Source organism: Podarcis pityusensis, assembly GCF_964106645.2.
Source record: "Podarcis pityusensis genome assembly, chromosome: 5".
In the NCBI taxonomy this organism is placed as follows: Eukaryota; Metazoa; Chordata; class Lepidosauria; order Squamata; family Lacertidae; genus Podarcis; species Podarcis pityusensis.
The window spans coordinates 27785729-27802356 of NC_138032.1; the positions used below are offsets into that span (position 1 = coordinate 27785729).

General features: G+C 37.3%; 1 protein-coding gene across 1 annotated transcript in view; it reads right to left on the bottom strand.

The window, feature by feature from the left end:
* The window catches only part of RASA2 (RAS p21 protein activator 2), a 46301-nt gene that overhangs the window by 22712 nt on the left and 6961 nt on the right, over nt 1-16628 (bottom strand). Inside the window, exons 2-11 of the mRNA XM_081007872.1 lie at nt 16297-16414; nt 13451-13554; nt 12327-12421; nt 9530-9606; nt 7656-7739; nt 6839-6911; nt 4043-4119; nt 2821-2919; nt 1956-2112; nt 1225-1373 (exon numbers count right to left, since the gene is read on the bottom strand). Coding sequence (XP_080863998.1) covers nt 1225-1373; nt 1956-2112; nt 2821-2919; nt 4043-4119; nt 6839-6911; nt 7656-7739; nt 9530-9606; nt 12327-12421; nt 13451-13554; nt 16297-16414 — 1033 coding nt within the window. The remainder of the gene's footprint in view (nt 1-1224; nt 1374-1955; nt 2113-2820; nt 2920-4042; nt 4120-6838; nt 6912-7655; nt 7740-9529; nt 9607-12326; nt 12422-13450; nt 13555-16296; nt 16415-16628) is intronic.

A 16628-nucleotide genomic window follows, 5' to 3' on the forward strand; every position in this document is an offset into this window, starting at 1 on the left:
AAACCAGAGTTTAAAACACCTGCAATATCTGCGATATATTTAGCTAACTAAGATTAAATAGGTGTCTATGCCTACTGGAAGCCGAACTAGTTATAAACTTTAAGTCATCCTTATAGAGCTGTAAAGAAAAATCTGTCCCAAGCAGACACCTATCCTATTCACAACTGACAGAAATCAAGACTAGGAAAGATATCTGCAATGATTAAAGCTAACAACTTTTAAAATGTAGAAGACACAAACCTATCATCCTAGGTACCTCTTTTTCAACCAGTTTGGTAGTATTGGTAGTGAACTGTCAATTAAACATCCCTAAACCTATCTTCAAAAACACATCTGAAAATGTCAATTCCTTTACACAAGTACATTCCTATTTGACAAAAGGACGAACTGTCCTTTCTTCTGGTTCTATCTACAAGTAGAATGTTGTGCTGTATCACTAGATATTTATTCAGAGTCAAAGCAGAGCTAGCAATATAGCCAACTAATAATGAAGGTTCAGCAAGTTATCCACAGTAATGGGATCACACAGACACACACCTAAGTTTAGTCTGCCACCTGAGTTCCACTATAAGAGTTCCACAAACTATGGCTAACCTTATTAACCAGTAAAATCTGTGTTCACCCTGAGACCGGGGGGGGGGGGGGTGACATATTATTTTTGGGGCCATACTGATCTTCAGAGAAGTCTCCCAAGTGCTCCACACTGATAGGGCAGTGAGGGGGAACAGTGTCTGGCAGACACTCCCTGCCCTTCCTCAGGTTCAGGAGATCAATGGACCTTGCCAGAATTTTAGTTCAGTTTAGTTCTACTATAGTTCTTATTTAAGTTTACTTATTTATTTCATAAAATTTATACTGCTTGATTATAGAATATAGAAAACCTCAAAGTGGTTTACAAAATTTCTTGGTATATTGGGGACCGATGTATAGCAGAGGCAAGTTCATTTGTGGACCCCTGTCAAGCATGCATTTTGCATTACCATCAAGCAACTTGTTTGATACCTTTTGCTAAGGTAGTTTGGAGCAGCAAATTTTACAAGTTTTACACGCTTACTATTATTACAATTTATACCTGCCTTTCCCCCAAGGTCCCAGGGGCAGGTTACAACAATTAAAACACAATATTTAAAACAGTTTAAAACATCTTAAAATTACAGAAATATGCACTTGTCATGGACACCAATACTGGGAGGAGGAAGAAAAGAGGGAAAATGAAATACTTACTGGGTATCCGTCAATTCTAACTCTGCCACTGCAGTGATAAATTGTACTAGTTTATGATGATGTATCAACAACCTTACAAGAGGCAAAATGGCATCATATTTATCTCGACATACTTCAGCCAAAATGTAAGCAGAAGAAGCAGAAATAGGCTATAAAAGGGGGGAAATATAACTGAAATAAGTACCAGTTGTACCAAATGGAAAGACAACAGAACCACCAGAATTTGAATCAATTCCAAAATGTAGACGTATAATGTTCTAAATTCACCCTGGATTATGCATGCCTAGAACATTTTCTTTGAACTGCAATTCTCAGCCAGCAACATCAAATAGCTTTTGAAATGCCACCTTTTCAAGACACAAGGAGTGGCTTTTTAAAAAAATAGTTAAATACTCTCATGATTGTACACTGTACCTCTACAAGAGTATTTACCTATTTTTAAAAAGTAAGTGTTACCTATAACTACACATACTAAGATAAGTAAAAGAATTATAAGTACTTATAAGTAACAGTATTATTTTTCATATATCTATATCTATATCTATATCTATATCTATATCTATATCTATATCTATCTATCTATCTATCTATAATTATTATTATGACTGCAGTGACAAATCTGGGTATCCTTTTACAGCCATGCAAGGTAGAATTGTGACACCGGCCAAGAGGCAAATATGATATGGTATAACATGCTCTTAAATGGTTAAACAGTCCCCAAAGCAGGTTACCTCAACTTCTGATGACTTTAGCAGCAAGTTTCTGAGGGAAGCATAGTACTGTGATGGAAGCACATAGTCTTCAGCATAACATATATTCAGTCTAAGTGATCCATGATCATCCGTTTTGGACGACTTATTTCCATTGTCTCTTGGCTGTAGAAGGTACCTTAAAAAAGAAAATCCAAGTGACAGAGATTCATTTTGCATTTTATTTATAGTTCACCAAGTAAAGTTAGGTTTAGAATAAAGAAGCAGCAATAACCTTGCCCTTTCCTTCTTTCCTTTTATTTTAGCTAACTTGAATTTGCTTATTAAGATAATTTTTTGACTTTTTAAATTAATACTGAAGTACACCAAGCATTTACTTGCATCAACTATTATTTTAAGCATTACCAGTTTTAGGTGTGGAGTTTGTGCTTGATGTAAGCAAGTCAAGAAATAAATGTATTAATATATTTCAAATATATATGCTTAACTGGCATTTATTTACTTGCATGTTTTTTAAACAGCCTGCCATCAAAAGTGTGTGCAGAAAAAGGAAATACCTAACAAAAAACAATATTCAGATTATCACAATACTAGCAATGGATAAGGAAAAAAAGATAAGGGATAAAGGAGGTGGTCTCTCAGGGAAACTGATCCCAAGCTGTACAGGGGCTTCTATACCATTAGTGAAATTTAAATTTGGCCTAGTAGAATGCTGTGAGGCAGTGCAATGCCTAGAAGAATAATGTCAAGTACGATTCTGCAGGAAACAACTGTAGCACAACTGTTTGTTTCCAGTTACAAACACTTTCATACAGTCATACAGATAACAAAACCTATCCTTTTGTTTTAACTATGTCACAAGCTGCCTTTTGCCTAGTTGTCTTACCATGCTTGGAAGGAATCACTTCCTAACACCTTGACAGGAATTTTGATTTCTCCTAGGAAAAGGTCTTGTACCAAGTTACCATTGTTCCATAAATCAATCCTGAAAGTTAAATAATAGTTAACCATTTTTTGTCATAATCATTTTTCATATAACTATAAGAGTCATTATCATCACATAGAGAACCACGCCAATTCAGCATGCACACAAACAGGTTTATAACCTCACACGCAATAGTTTAAGTTAGACAAAAAGTGTCCTATTTCTATAAAAGGCAACCATGTCAGCATATTGGTTAAAAGTGTGGCTTTATCAACAAGATAAAAGCAACATTGGATGAACTGAGGCACTAAAAAAAAGAAAAGAGTGACATTACCATTTTCTTCTCAAGCATTTGCAATTCTATTTGCATTTATTAATATTCCTATTTTTTGCTCTTTCTGACTAAACTGTAACACTTCAATGACACATGCACTGGTTTTTATTTTTTAGTCCAAGCTCTTACAACCTAAAAAGCTGTAAGACTCCCAAAGGCATGCACTCTATGTGGGTTGTTGAGTCTTACCTCACTGACATTTCTGTTAAGACAGCACATATATTAAGAAGAAAAGAAATAAAATCCATTGTGTTGTGGCATGATTGATGTTCCCTTGCCTCCCTAAATGAGTTGCCTATTGTGATTTTCACTCAGATGTTCCAAATTACCCTCCCTACATAGTTCAAGCAAGTTAAGGAATAAACTATTCCTATCCTCAGCTTTTCAGATGATAATTCTTTCTCCTTGCGTTTCAAGTGGAGTCAAGATGAAGAAAGGGACTCGGGTGTTTCCACTCCCTTCCTGCTCCCCTCCCAACCAGGGGAAAGCACTGAGCTAAGAGATAACTTTTTCCCATAGCAAAGAGAGCAGGGGAGCCCAATGCCAGCTACAGCACATAAAGAAATAAGGCTTGTTTTAGTTAAGTAATACTGAATATACCACAATTGCTATATAAAACAGGTAGTCAGATGTTCTGCTAAATTAACTGTTCAAGTTATGAAAGTAATTATCATGAGCTCTCTAAGGCTGCTTTAGACTTACACCCACCCTGCCTCCAGCCAAAGTTGGATATTATTTATCTGGACAGCTTTCTGTAGTCCTTGAGTACTGTTTTTATCTCCATCATAAAAACAATTGACAGTTTTGTATAAAAATGAATAATCGGTTTTAATATACTAAGGAATATACCTGACTTCCAGCTTCTCAATATCTTCTTCTTCCACCTGAAACTGTGATTTTTTGGTGTAACTACTGGACCTTGTTACCTGCAAGTAAAACTCATGTAAGTAAGTTATTTCTCCTTTTGCATTTTGAAGTCTACCAATACCACACATTTACTACAAAAAGAATCAAAGTTATTCTAATATATCCCAAATCTGAGTGAGGAAACTCTTAATATATTTAGAGGGTTATAATTGTAATTGCCCTTATCTACAATTTGGATCTGGCGAAATAAGGCACCAAGGATTAAACTAAAGGTCGAGAAGGTAGTAAAGGATCACATCCTTCCATCAGCTACCATATAAATTACCATCAGCAATACTGTTTTGAAGGCTGCCCAGTCTTGATGCCTAAGGGTGTTTACTTTGCACTCAAAGGTCAGAGAACTCTTTCTTCCCTTGCCCAGAATTCTAAATGGCAGAATAACTGCACAGACATCAAACTGAAGAAGCATGAAAGCAGAAAAGCAAAGGGTTACATTGTATGTTGTCATAGTTACCATTTTTCAACAGGATGAGAATAGCTAGTTCTCAAACTGATCGACTAGAAATGCTAAGGCTGGAGAGTTCCTGAATCTTCAAGTGATTCAGGTCCCCAGAATCTGGAATGCATGCCACTTTCACCTTCCTCTGTCACCGGGTCAGAGAAATAAATCAAAATTTCCTTTGTAGGTCTACATAATTTATGGGTTGTATCATACTAAGTAGACCCGCTAAAATTAATGGACCTAAGTTAGTCATATTCATTCATCTCAATGAGTCCAGGGCTAACACTGGATACAACCTTATGTTTGTGCTGACATGCTGAGGATTTAAAATATGGGTGGGAATGACCACTGCCTCCTCCACCCACCAAAACCCAGCTCTAGCAATATGTGGTGCATACAACAGTAGATAACTTTGCAGGCATTAGCTCTGAAGAAAGGGGGGGGGGCTTGTTGTGGAGCTAGTGCCTCCACTCAACAGAAGCTTTGAAGGTGAAAGAAAGCTAACCCCTTCCTTTTCCTCCCAAACAACCCATGTCTGTTTGTCACAAACTGATCTTCTAACCGAACTGTTTTGGCTTTGGGGCCCAAATTGCTGGTTAGCTGCTGGGATTTGAGAACTGATGGGAAGGAAAAGGGGAGAAAACTCTGTTCCGTGCTAATCTTCTCTGTATCATTCTAATTTTAGCATATGTGCTGCCAAAGAGAGCATGGAGAAAACTCTGTTCCATCTTCCTTTTCTCCTCCTCTCCCCCACCAATTTCCAGGGCTCCTCCCATATGAATAAATGTCAAGTGTGGTAGATGAAAATTACAGACATGCATACCACAGGTGACCGTGTGAGCAAGAGGAATGTTATAAGCCATTCCTGGATATTTTACAAGCTGCATATTATTTCATAAACACAATAGTGTCAATATTGTACAGTTATCAGTCAAGTATAATTCACAACCACAGCAACAATGATTTTCTGCTTTCTATTCTGCAGAAGGATTAAGCTAATGACCTTAAAGGCAGAAGACTTTGTGGATATTTGTGGATATTTTCAGAACTGAATATCAAAATTAAATTTTAACACCATAAACTAGATTTAATCTATAGCTCCACATTTACATAACTAAACTATTTTTTAAAAAACAAATCAATTGTTTTGAATATGTAGCTTTGCAACACTTGCTGCTAAATCAGATTTGGAAGGTGATTAGATTTTTTTTAACCTTGTAAAATGTGCTTCACTAAGTTACAACCATTAACAGAAGCATTCAGGGGAAAGCCAAACCACAGAGTTAGGCTGCGAAGAAACCTTCCATTCAAGCCACTGATATGTAAAGCAAAGACTGCATTTCTAGCCACATACCTCAGAAATCATAATGGAGAACATCTATGAACAAATACTCTGCCCAAGATTTCTGAAGCAAAAAACTGATCAGCGATTGGGAAGAAATGAAGCTTTATTACAAAAAGATGAATAAAGCAGCTCATATTTTGAGCTGCATGAGCTCATAGCAGGAAAATTCAAACCATCCTTTGAGCTACACATATTTGAAATAGCCTCAAAAATGGCTACCTAAGATTTGTGCACAACTTACAGTCCACATATTTGTCTCCAAACTCCTGAAGCTTACTGTTCATTCCCACTGTTCTTGACTTCCTAGCAATTTTCTTCTGGTCTACATTGAATGCTCTTACTCAGACCAATCCAAAGATCTCTGCCTGTGTCCTTCATAGCCTGCTATCTTTTATACAACTAGCTTTTCTTCCCTGAAATCCTCTACAGATTTTCTCTGATTGATCTTCATTATCTGTCAAATCACATGTTCAATATTTCCACTGGGAAATGCCTCCTCAGTTCCTCCTTTCTTTTGGGTGGGGTAGATAAGGCTTCAGCATGCTGCTCTTGGTGCCCAGCAGTTCCTCCTTCTTAAAAGACCTCAAACTTCATGGTTTTCAATACCACCTATATGCTGTTGACATCCAGCTTTACTTCTATGTCTCCTACCCTGTCTAATCCATCTTTGCCAACTTATTCAATATATGTATTTGGAGATTTTCTATCACTTTCTCAAACTCAATATGTCTAAGACTAGACTATATATCTTTTCTTCCAAGCTGATTTATGTTTTCATTCTCTATTATTTTATTTTGTTTAAAATCTGACCCTTTGACTAAAACTCTGCCTATCTCTCTGGTGACCTCACATATTAAGTCAGCTAACAAAGGAGAAGATAGCATAAATGCACAGACAATACACCAAAAGCTTATTTTGATAGATTACTTACCTCAAAATAAAATGTTTCATTAAATTGTGGGTTGCTTGTTTTCTTCTTTACTTTTGTCTTCTTTTGGTCATTCCTATTCCAATATGGTACAGTTTTACCATACAGAACTTAAAAACATACAATTATAAAAACACTGTATTGATATGAATGAACCATGCAGTTAAACTATGTTTATGAAAGGCCTATCTTCAAGCAGAAAAGGCATTCTTTGTAAACTGGATGCATTACTGATAACTTGAATTTGTGTAGCCCTGCTGAAGTCAATATGAATGTTCTACATAGGTGTACATATATGTGGGAGGAGTATATATTCCAAATAAATAAGAAACATATGTAACTAGTATCAGATAATATGCCTGCCATTTCTGAAAAATCTGGTCACGGAGTGGTGGCCATTTCTGGTGAAGAGGGTGGATCTGGCCTGAGAAATTTGTACTGCAGGTCTCCCTTACTGTTGCTTCTCTGTCGGTAGACCAGCTGTCTATCTACAGGTGGACCTGGCACCCAGACAATGTCTTTCCACACACTGCTGATATCCTCAGTTATTTTCCCAGAACAGACTTGGGGGAGGGGACACCCTGGGAGAGAAGTCCTATTGCACAAATGGAAGTCCTTTGGCAAACATAACTACTTTGTCAAAAGTTGTCAAGAAATTGATTAAATTTTCCACAATTGTGTTAATAACATTAGGCTTCTCTACATTAATCAACTGAAAATTGGTGCAATAATTCATTTCCTTTTCAACATCACTAAATTTGTGTAGGTCTAATTTTCCTATTTTATTTAAGACAGTGTGAATGTATGTTAAAAGTATTACCTTGAAGGACCCACAACAGACACTGTAGCATAAGGATCACAATTTTGTCCATTAATAAGAGGAAGTCCATGACATTCCTTCAAGCTAGAATTTTAAAAATGCAAATTAATTCAGTTGCAGTTTCAAGTCTAATGGATAAAGACACACTGACCATGTATGACCACTACTGCCTGGTCATGAATTTCTCTTTTAATAAGGTGCTCAAGAAGACACTGTTGGTTCAGCTTCAGGCACTCTTGGGAGATACTGATTATCTAGACTCTGGGTTAAGGCCTAGTTTTGGGACTGAATTGGCCTCAATCACTCTTGTGGCTACCTTCATTAAGACAATGAAAAAGGGAGTGGGATCCTATTATTTCTTGTGCGGAATTCAACTGCATGTTTAAAGTTTAGTCAATTTAGTCTACATTGGAGGTCTAGGTACTCTCCAGGAAACCATCTATTTGTCCAAGATCAGTCGTTTCCTCACCACTTTTATACTAAGTTAACCATGCTAATTAATTCTTGGATTCTACAAGAGGTGTTGCCTCCTTCCTGTGTGTGACCTGTGAATACAGAAGAGAATGTCTGAAATCTTGCGAAACCAGCTGTGACTGCTCAGCACTTCACAAAGCTTCATTACATTGTCTCTTTGAATGGTCATCTCCTAATGTTTGTGGAAGCCTTTCCTCCAGCAAGCTAGCCAACAGCATTTTGGCTCACATCCAAAGCATGTTTGGTCCCTTCCTCTTCCAGTTAAACTGGTTTTGTCTATTAAAAGGCAGACTGTGGAGATGGTATACTAGAGAAAAGAGAACTTTTGGGGGTTAGAATGTGCCTTGTCTTTTATTCTCCTCAGTAGATTCACTACTGTTCTACATTAGCAGCCTAGTGTTTCTGACTGCTCCTAGAACAAGACTAGTGAAAGTCAGAAATTGGCTCAGAAACCTGGTAATTAACAACTGCCAGAACAAAGCTTGGAATATAGCACATGAGTAAAACTGATTAGTTATAACTATCATGGGGGAAACAGTGTGTCAAAGAAAAAGTTATTTATTAGCCACTGTAATTCAGGGGGTGTTGTTGAAAGGTAATTATCATATTTTTTTATTTGAGAAAGTTAGTGGTGGAACAGTTGCATTTCCTTTTCCCTTCATTACCATGTCAGCTTTCAATTGTACTATTAAAGATATATCTATATCCGTCACTGTATGAAATGGCCCTTAGAAGTCCCACAACATACAAGCCAACATCCTTGCAGACCTGCTGTAAACCTTGGAACATCTTCCACTGATGTAAGCAGTAGAGGGAGAACTCAGACAACATTGGTATCTGCATCTTGAATGCATCTTTGTGCAAGTTATTGTCCCTATCACAGGCAGAGGTGCAGCAGTGCATGTGCAGTGAGTAAAGACAGTGGCAGAAAAGATGGACCATCTTGTTTGTGCCTCAGCTGTGAAGTCCATTCACATCTTATGGGACACATTGCCAACTTCCTTTCCCATTACTCCTTTGTATAACTTGAGACACACTAATCATGACACCAATGCTAACCAAAAGTGTATAAAAAACACCACTGATTACATTGCTGCAAGCATTCAGCAACACTACAGAACCAAAAAGGTCTACAAGAGTCTCTTCCACATGTCCAGTACTTGGTGGTGGTTTTACCTTCAGCAGGAAGGCAGGCAGTCAGTTCATTTTATGCTGAAGTGGAATCTTTGAAAACACATTTGTTCAACTTGAATTGGCTAAGTTTGCTGTACTTAAACCTTTAAGCTTATATTTTTTAATTGTGTTTTCATGTGTTTTATAATACTGAAAGCTGACTTGAATTACCCTGTTAATGTTCATTAGCAAGCAAAACAAGAATAAGAATTGATAAATGTTCTTACTGTACGACTAGCTGCTGGCAGACTGATCCATTATCTGTAATCAACTCATTCAGTTTTAATTCGAGGTGAACTTTTCCCTGTCAATTAAAAAAAAAGGAGTTTCAGTTGCAAGAACCTGTGTGCTGAATTTATAAAATAAGCTAGAACCTGCTTAATAAGAGCAAGACAAGAGTTGTGAGGCTCTTTAGCATCGCTAGCATGAAATATGTGATTGACTGAATAAGCTGTATGTGAGTAGGTGTCAGACAAGTATTAGGCACTGTATTTTATATTTTTTAATGCAGAAAATTGTTATCAACTTTGAATACTATTTTGGTATTACTTGTAAATAATTTTTCCTACTCAGTTTTTCCATTATAAGATAATTACATTATATGAATTTTAAGAGTTATGATTCCTTGTATATGACAGCACTTGTTTTTTAAAAAAATGAAAATATCACTATTTTAAAATGAAGAGCTCTTATAAAATCTTCAAGGAGGACCTGATCATCTACATCAGGTGAGGGGAACTTTTCACCCTCCAGATGTTGCTTAACTACAGCACCCATCAGCCCCTGCAAGCATGGTCAATGACCACTGAAATTGGGAGTTGCAGTTCAGTAACATCTGAAGGGCCAAAGTTCCCCACACCTGTTCTACATTTTGTAGAGATCCAAATCTTAATCACTTCAGAATAGCTTCAGGTAAAGAAGACTAGGCTATGATGCAATATTCATAATATCACCTTTAAAAATGGCAGTGTGTGTGTGTGTGTGTGTGTGTGTGTGTGCGCGCACACACACACACACACACACACTCCACCTTGAAAATGAACTGCTAGTAGTACTTTGTGCCTATATGAACACACCCTAAACAAGGTAGGCTTGTTATTTTGGAAGCAATAAAAAAGTCACTGACAGAACACTTCCGGACTCAGACACTGAGCACCTCTATAATTAACTGCTATTAGTGTACTAAAGATTCTTTCTAAAGTGCTTAGGTATTCAACCTGTGAAGGCTATCAAGTGACAGTTGTCTGAAGCAGTTCCCCTGAAAGCAAAACACAATGAATGACAAGCATAATACATAGGGGAATCTTCCTGGCAATAAAATGACACACAATCCAGTCAAAATTAAGCACATGCTTAACTTTGTCAAGTCAACATGCCTTGTAAAGGCCTAGCTTGGTGGGTCACACTTTTTCTACCAAACTGGGTTGATACTCAAGCTTAAAAAATATATAGCTGCTTCACTGCCCATGTTTACACAGTTGTACTGACACAGGAGTAATACGCCAGACAACATGTATTCTGTGGGGCCACTGCATAATTAAATGATTTGGTGCAAGCAAATTTCTACTCTTTTTAAAAAGAAAAGTTCAGGGGAAAGAATAAACATGTATGGTGAAGGTCCAGAAAAAAACAAAACAATGAATACATTTTCTGGATTAGTGTCAGTACTATCCCAGATTCATATTGCATACAGTTACTATACCATTTTTTCAAACAAACCTCCATGACTCCTCTATCAATCTAATTATCACCAAAATATTGCTTTAGATGTTGCAATGCACATATATACTGAGCCAAACCCCAACATGTCTCAGGAATGGTGAGCAATGTCTATTATTAGAGGTTAATCTAGCAGGGACATTTCCTCCAGCATGACACCCATGTCACAATGCCATGTAGTTTGCTTTGCCTGTAACCAAGCCCAAAATATTTACTTGGAAATTCCAACATTCAGCTGCACATTTGCCATTGTTATCATACACATTACTGCATGATTCACATATACCTAAACTATTTTCAGGACAACTAAAACTGCTGTTTAATCAAGAAGCAGCTGTCTTATTTCGTAAGAGCTGTATACGCTATTTCTAAAACAATTAAGTTGGAATTAGAGCACCTCCAATATACCACAGATAAAGAGAAAGAAATATACACAGATACATTACCATGCACAGGAAAACAATCAACACTTGCAAAAGAGAATTATAAACTGTTTCATCATTGATAAGTTAGAATTTTATTTTTCAACTATACTATGAAAAGGGATTGAAATGTGTGCCCACCCCCAAGATGTGAAGGTCCATGAAAAGAAAAAAAATAAGAAACAGTGGTCCCCCCAAATCATTTTTCCCCCTGAGCCTTCGCATCGTCACCCCTCCCGCTGACTGTAAAGTATCGTAGCCTTCTCTGGGAAGAGTACAGAAAAATAGAAATGATTTGCAGCAAGACAAAGTGTAACTGAGGGATCCACACAGGACATAGCCAAGCCCTATTACCCCCACTCAACTTTGGTGCCTACAGTTAGTGAATCACACCATTCCAGGGAATAGGAGGCACACACAGGCTTCCTATATAACTTCCCTCTCCACTCTGTAATCACAGAAGAGATTCAGAATGTCTTACAATATGGAGCATTTTTAAACTATACATACATTTGCTGTAGTTTGAAAAATGTTATAGGCGATTTTTGTAAAATATATTTAATTCACATTCAGAACTTTTGAAGTGCCCTAAGAGAAGGAAAATGAAATCTAAATTGAAATATTTTAAACTGGCACACAAGAAATTAAAGCTATACATGTCCAGTTTTCAATTGTCCCATACTAGTTTTTAAGACTGATTTTTGTGAACACATTGCAGACAGGCCCTTTTTCTGATGGACTAGGAACAATGCAGCACAAAAACTGCATTCATTTCATGCAGCATGGGGAATCTTAAGTAAAATTACAAATAAACATGGGGGTGGGGAAGAAAGACTTTCATTGACACAATACAACATTAACTTTTACAACTATTCAATTTTACCTGAACCTCTGAATTGGAATCAACAGGCTGAAGCATAAACCATGTTTCCTTGCCAGAGTATTTGCTCAAATCTTCTTTTTTGATAGCTACTTTGCCTAAAAGAAAGAAAATAAAATTACCTATTTGACAGTACATGTTATTCAGTGTTGGGTAGAAATGCTTATTTTTAATTTTAGCTCTAGAGATAGCTCTAGAGAAGATTTTAAAATAATCATCATACAGTGTGTCCTAAGCAAAGCAGTCCAGTAGCAGCAGGTGTTGGGGATGGGAGTATTTATTGGCACTGTTTGAAACTAAATGAAAAACGTTTTAAAATAAAACGCCTCTCTGTGGGGCCTGTGGGAACACATGTTGTGGCAAGATTGATGGCTACTGGGTGGGCGTTGGTCTGCTCAATCATTTAGAGAGAAAACTACCAGAGACACTATGTAATACAGTGGAACAGTTTTCGAACATCTCGGCTTCCATTTTCAAACATGCCTCAGAAGTCGAATGGTCTTCTGTAATGGATTACGTTCGACAACCGAGGTTCCACTGTAAAGTGTTGAATTACAATTAATGGTGGCATAAGGCAAGTGTAAGAACTTCCACTTGTGCAAAGCTCGACCCCTGATTTTCACTAATTCTCTTATCCAATGTACAACTTCTCCCAAGGGTTGGAGGGGTCCTCCAGAATAAAAGATATGATGCAGCAGATTGCATTAGGTAGGAGGATCAGTGAAAACTGGATGCCCTACTTTATGTGAACATGTTTGCTTAATGCCATCGTTGGATACAATCCATAAAAATAAACACATACATTTGAAAATAGTAAGATACCTGTCTACAGTTTTACCTTTAATAAAACAAACACACCACTGAAGATTAAGAGGCATATCAAACTCTAAGTTGACCCACTGAAATGAGTTGACATGACAAACCAATTTCAGTGGGTCTACACAGATTATGACTTAGGTGGCTACCATCCTAACTTCAATTTATAGCTTAGTCAGCAGAATATGAGATGCTTAATCTCAGTATCGTGGGTTTAAGCCCCATGTTGGGCAAAAGATTTCTGCACTGCAGGGGCCTAGATGACCCTTGTGGTCCCTTTCAACCCAACAATTCTATGATTCTATACTTACCTATACGCAGATCCCTCTGTAAAACACTTTTCTCATAAATATAAAATGATAAACACTGGAATGTCCTTGGTATTTCAAAGTAGAACTCTTCTCCAAAAAATGGGCTGGGGAAAGAAATCAAACAGGTTCTTAGCAAAGTAACTGAATATTTTACAATGTTTCACCACCATTGTAACTTGCTGTAGAATCCTATTTTATGTAACTTTTATAACTGGATTCTCCTCTTGAATGTAAGCCTCTTGCAAGGAATTACCGTATTGGCCCGAATATAAGCCACACCTGAATATAAGCCGCACGTTAAAAACTTGGGGGGGGGGGGGAGAGAAAAAAAGAAAAAAATCCTGAATATAAGCCGCTCCATTCCTCACTGCTCCTGGCTGCATACTTGGCAGGGGGAGCCATGATGCACTGCCGGCAACCTTTCTGCTTCCTCTCTCTTTCGCTTCCCGGCCTTGGGGGAAAGGATGGGGGGCTATGTGCAGGACGGGCACCGCTCTGCTGCACTCCTGGTACTGTTTGCCCCACACTCCTGGCTGCATACTGTAAGGTCACGAATATAAGCCGCACTTTAACTTTTCACAGTCGGAAAAGTGAGGCTTATATTGAGGCCAATACGGTAGTTATTTCTCCCAAAATGCTAAACAGTACAAAACATTTTCAAGAGTCATGTTTATATACCCACACAAACAACTCACACAATAAAATACAATTAGATATTAAAATATATGACAAGTTTACACAAGGGAAGGGGGTTATTGGTTTGCTTTTGTTTTTATTACAGATTTTGTGTGGTTTTTTATCTTGTATTTTTATGTTGTGAACTGCCCTGAGATCTACGAATTAAGGGCGGCATACAAACTTAATACATGCTACTAATAAATAATAATAATAATAATAATAATAATAATAATAATAGGTAGGCTCGCCTAAACACGTATGTTTTCAGGAGCTGATAAAAAAACCCCTGGAAACACTGGGCAGAAGTGGCCAAAATAATATGGTAATAGTGCTTGGATGAGAGTCTACAGCACTGATTTATTTTGGTTTGTTGTCAAGTCTCTCTGAGCAATCAGAATGCAATGGAAGCGGAAGATAAAAATTTTCAAGTAAATAAATGATTGGATAAATAAATGGTGAAATGTCTTTAGGAAGTCAATAGGTACTAGCATTTTATGTAAACCGAAGAAATCAAAAGGCTTTGTTTACTATTATTTATATTCACACCAGCCACATTATCTGATGGAATTTTCTTGTTTACCTTATTCAGTTTGTGGATCATTTTTTTAAAAAATTGTTTCCTTACAAGTTTACAGCCAATGCATTCAAAATGTGCGCACTGACGCCTCTCGCTCTCCAGGCTTCAGCGAAAGCCTGCATTCGCCCCATAGGACGCACACACATTTCCCCTTCATTTTTGGAGGGGAAAAAGTGCGTCCTATAGGGCGAAAAATACAGTAAATTCAGTAGCTCCTCTTTATACCCTCTGCCTCCTGTGTGCAATGTTTGCTTGTAAGCCCTCTCTCTGGAAGTGGCTTCTGCCAAACAGATGTGTAGAAAAAGTTAGCACTGGAAGGACAATTAAGTAGGTGTACCAGGTGGACCTCTCTGAGAACATTCCATTAATGGGGCACCACTACTGGGATTCCCATCCCTCTGGGAGTTGGTTTGGTTCAGGAAGATCAACTAAAGTTCTTAAGACAGGTACACACATATAGGTAGATAACTCTTCTAGTACCCAGTCATAATCAATGAAGGGCTTTTAGAGAAAACCAGCATGTTGAACTGAGCTCAGAAACTGAACGGTAACCATTGCAATGGGTATAGCACAACATATATAGGGATATACATACGTATTTTAGCTCAAATTTTATCTTTTGTATCAGGTTTTATATTTAGAGAGCCTACACAAAATATATTCAATATATATCCAGTTCACAGAAGGAATTACAATAAAAGTAGAAGATTGTCAAAATCAATGTCAGTTCTGTTCACATACTTTTCTGAAGATAAACCCTTCCATGCATGAAGGTGGTAACACTAGAATGCATTAATTCATAAAACCTTCCACAGGGGAAAAATGTGCGTGCAGGAGTAACACTTACTACTAAGTTGTCTAGTTACAATTATCCATGGGGTCATTTCAAGAAGTTATCATGTAAACACCACAGGTTGTCACAATTAGCCCTGACTATTGTTATTCATATTTTTTACCATACTGCTAAAGAACTTAAAAGTTTTGCAAGTTTAGTCTAGTTTGGAGCAGTGTTCCAAGTCCTTGTTCAGATGAGAAACTAAACAAAGTAACATTATGAAAACAGGCCTTAGAAGAAAGCTTTGGGCCAGTGTGTTCCCCCACTCTCTGGTATGATCACAGCGGAGTTCATTGAGATAGACCAACTTCCAACTATACATTATTCGCTTGTTTCAGCTAGCAGTAATTAAGATTAGCCATAGTTTGTGTGGAACATTGCTAGCCACAGTTAATCCAAAAGAGAAAAAGAAACTTCGTCTCCTTGGAGCCATGGCAAAAGAGAGAGTTTCTGAGCTTGAGGGGCACCAGGTCTCATTCTTCTAACACTAAGGCATGGTTCAGCATTACATCTGAACACAGTCACTCTTCCAATGCATTATTAATGTTTAATTTATTAAGCTGTTTCTGTAACCCATACATAAAAAAAATCAGAAACTAAGCCAAAATGGACAAGCAATGGGGAGGGGGGGAGGAGAGAATAAAATTACAGACCAGCTGATTTTTTTTTACATATTAAGGGACTGGTTAATATTCCATTTTAATCAAAGATATATTCTCATCCTAGCTAAGCCTGCCATTGTGATAAAGCTCTTACCTTAAACATTTCTCTACTACCTGAGTGCGAAAAACCTCTTCTTGATCCAAATTGATTGTACAAAAGCAGTCTCTCATCTTGTTTTGTCCAGAGTATGGCACTAAATTTTTGGCTTGACCTAGTGACAAGATTAAATTAGTTTTGAACAAACATGGAGAGAAAAATTACAAGGTTGTCTATAGCCAAAGTATGGAGTTGTAATTCAGAATGGAAAGCAACAAAATATTACACACTCTGTAATGCATCCTTGTCTGAATTAAGTGACCAAAAGAAGCACAAAAGAAGAAAAGGAAGCTTGGGTATTAAAAAAGGAAACTGAATACAATATTTCA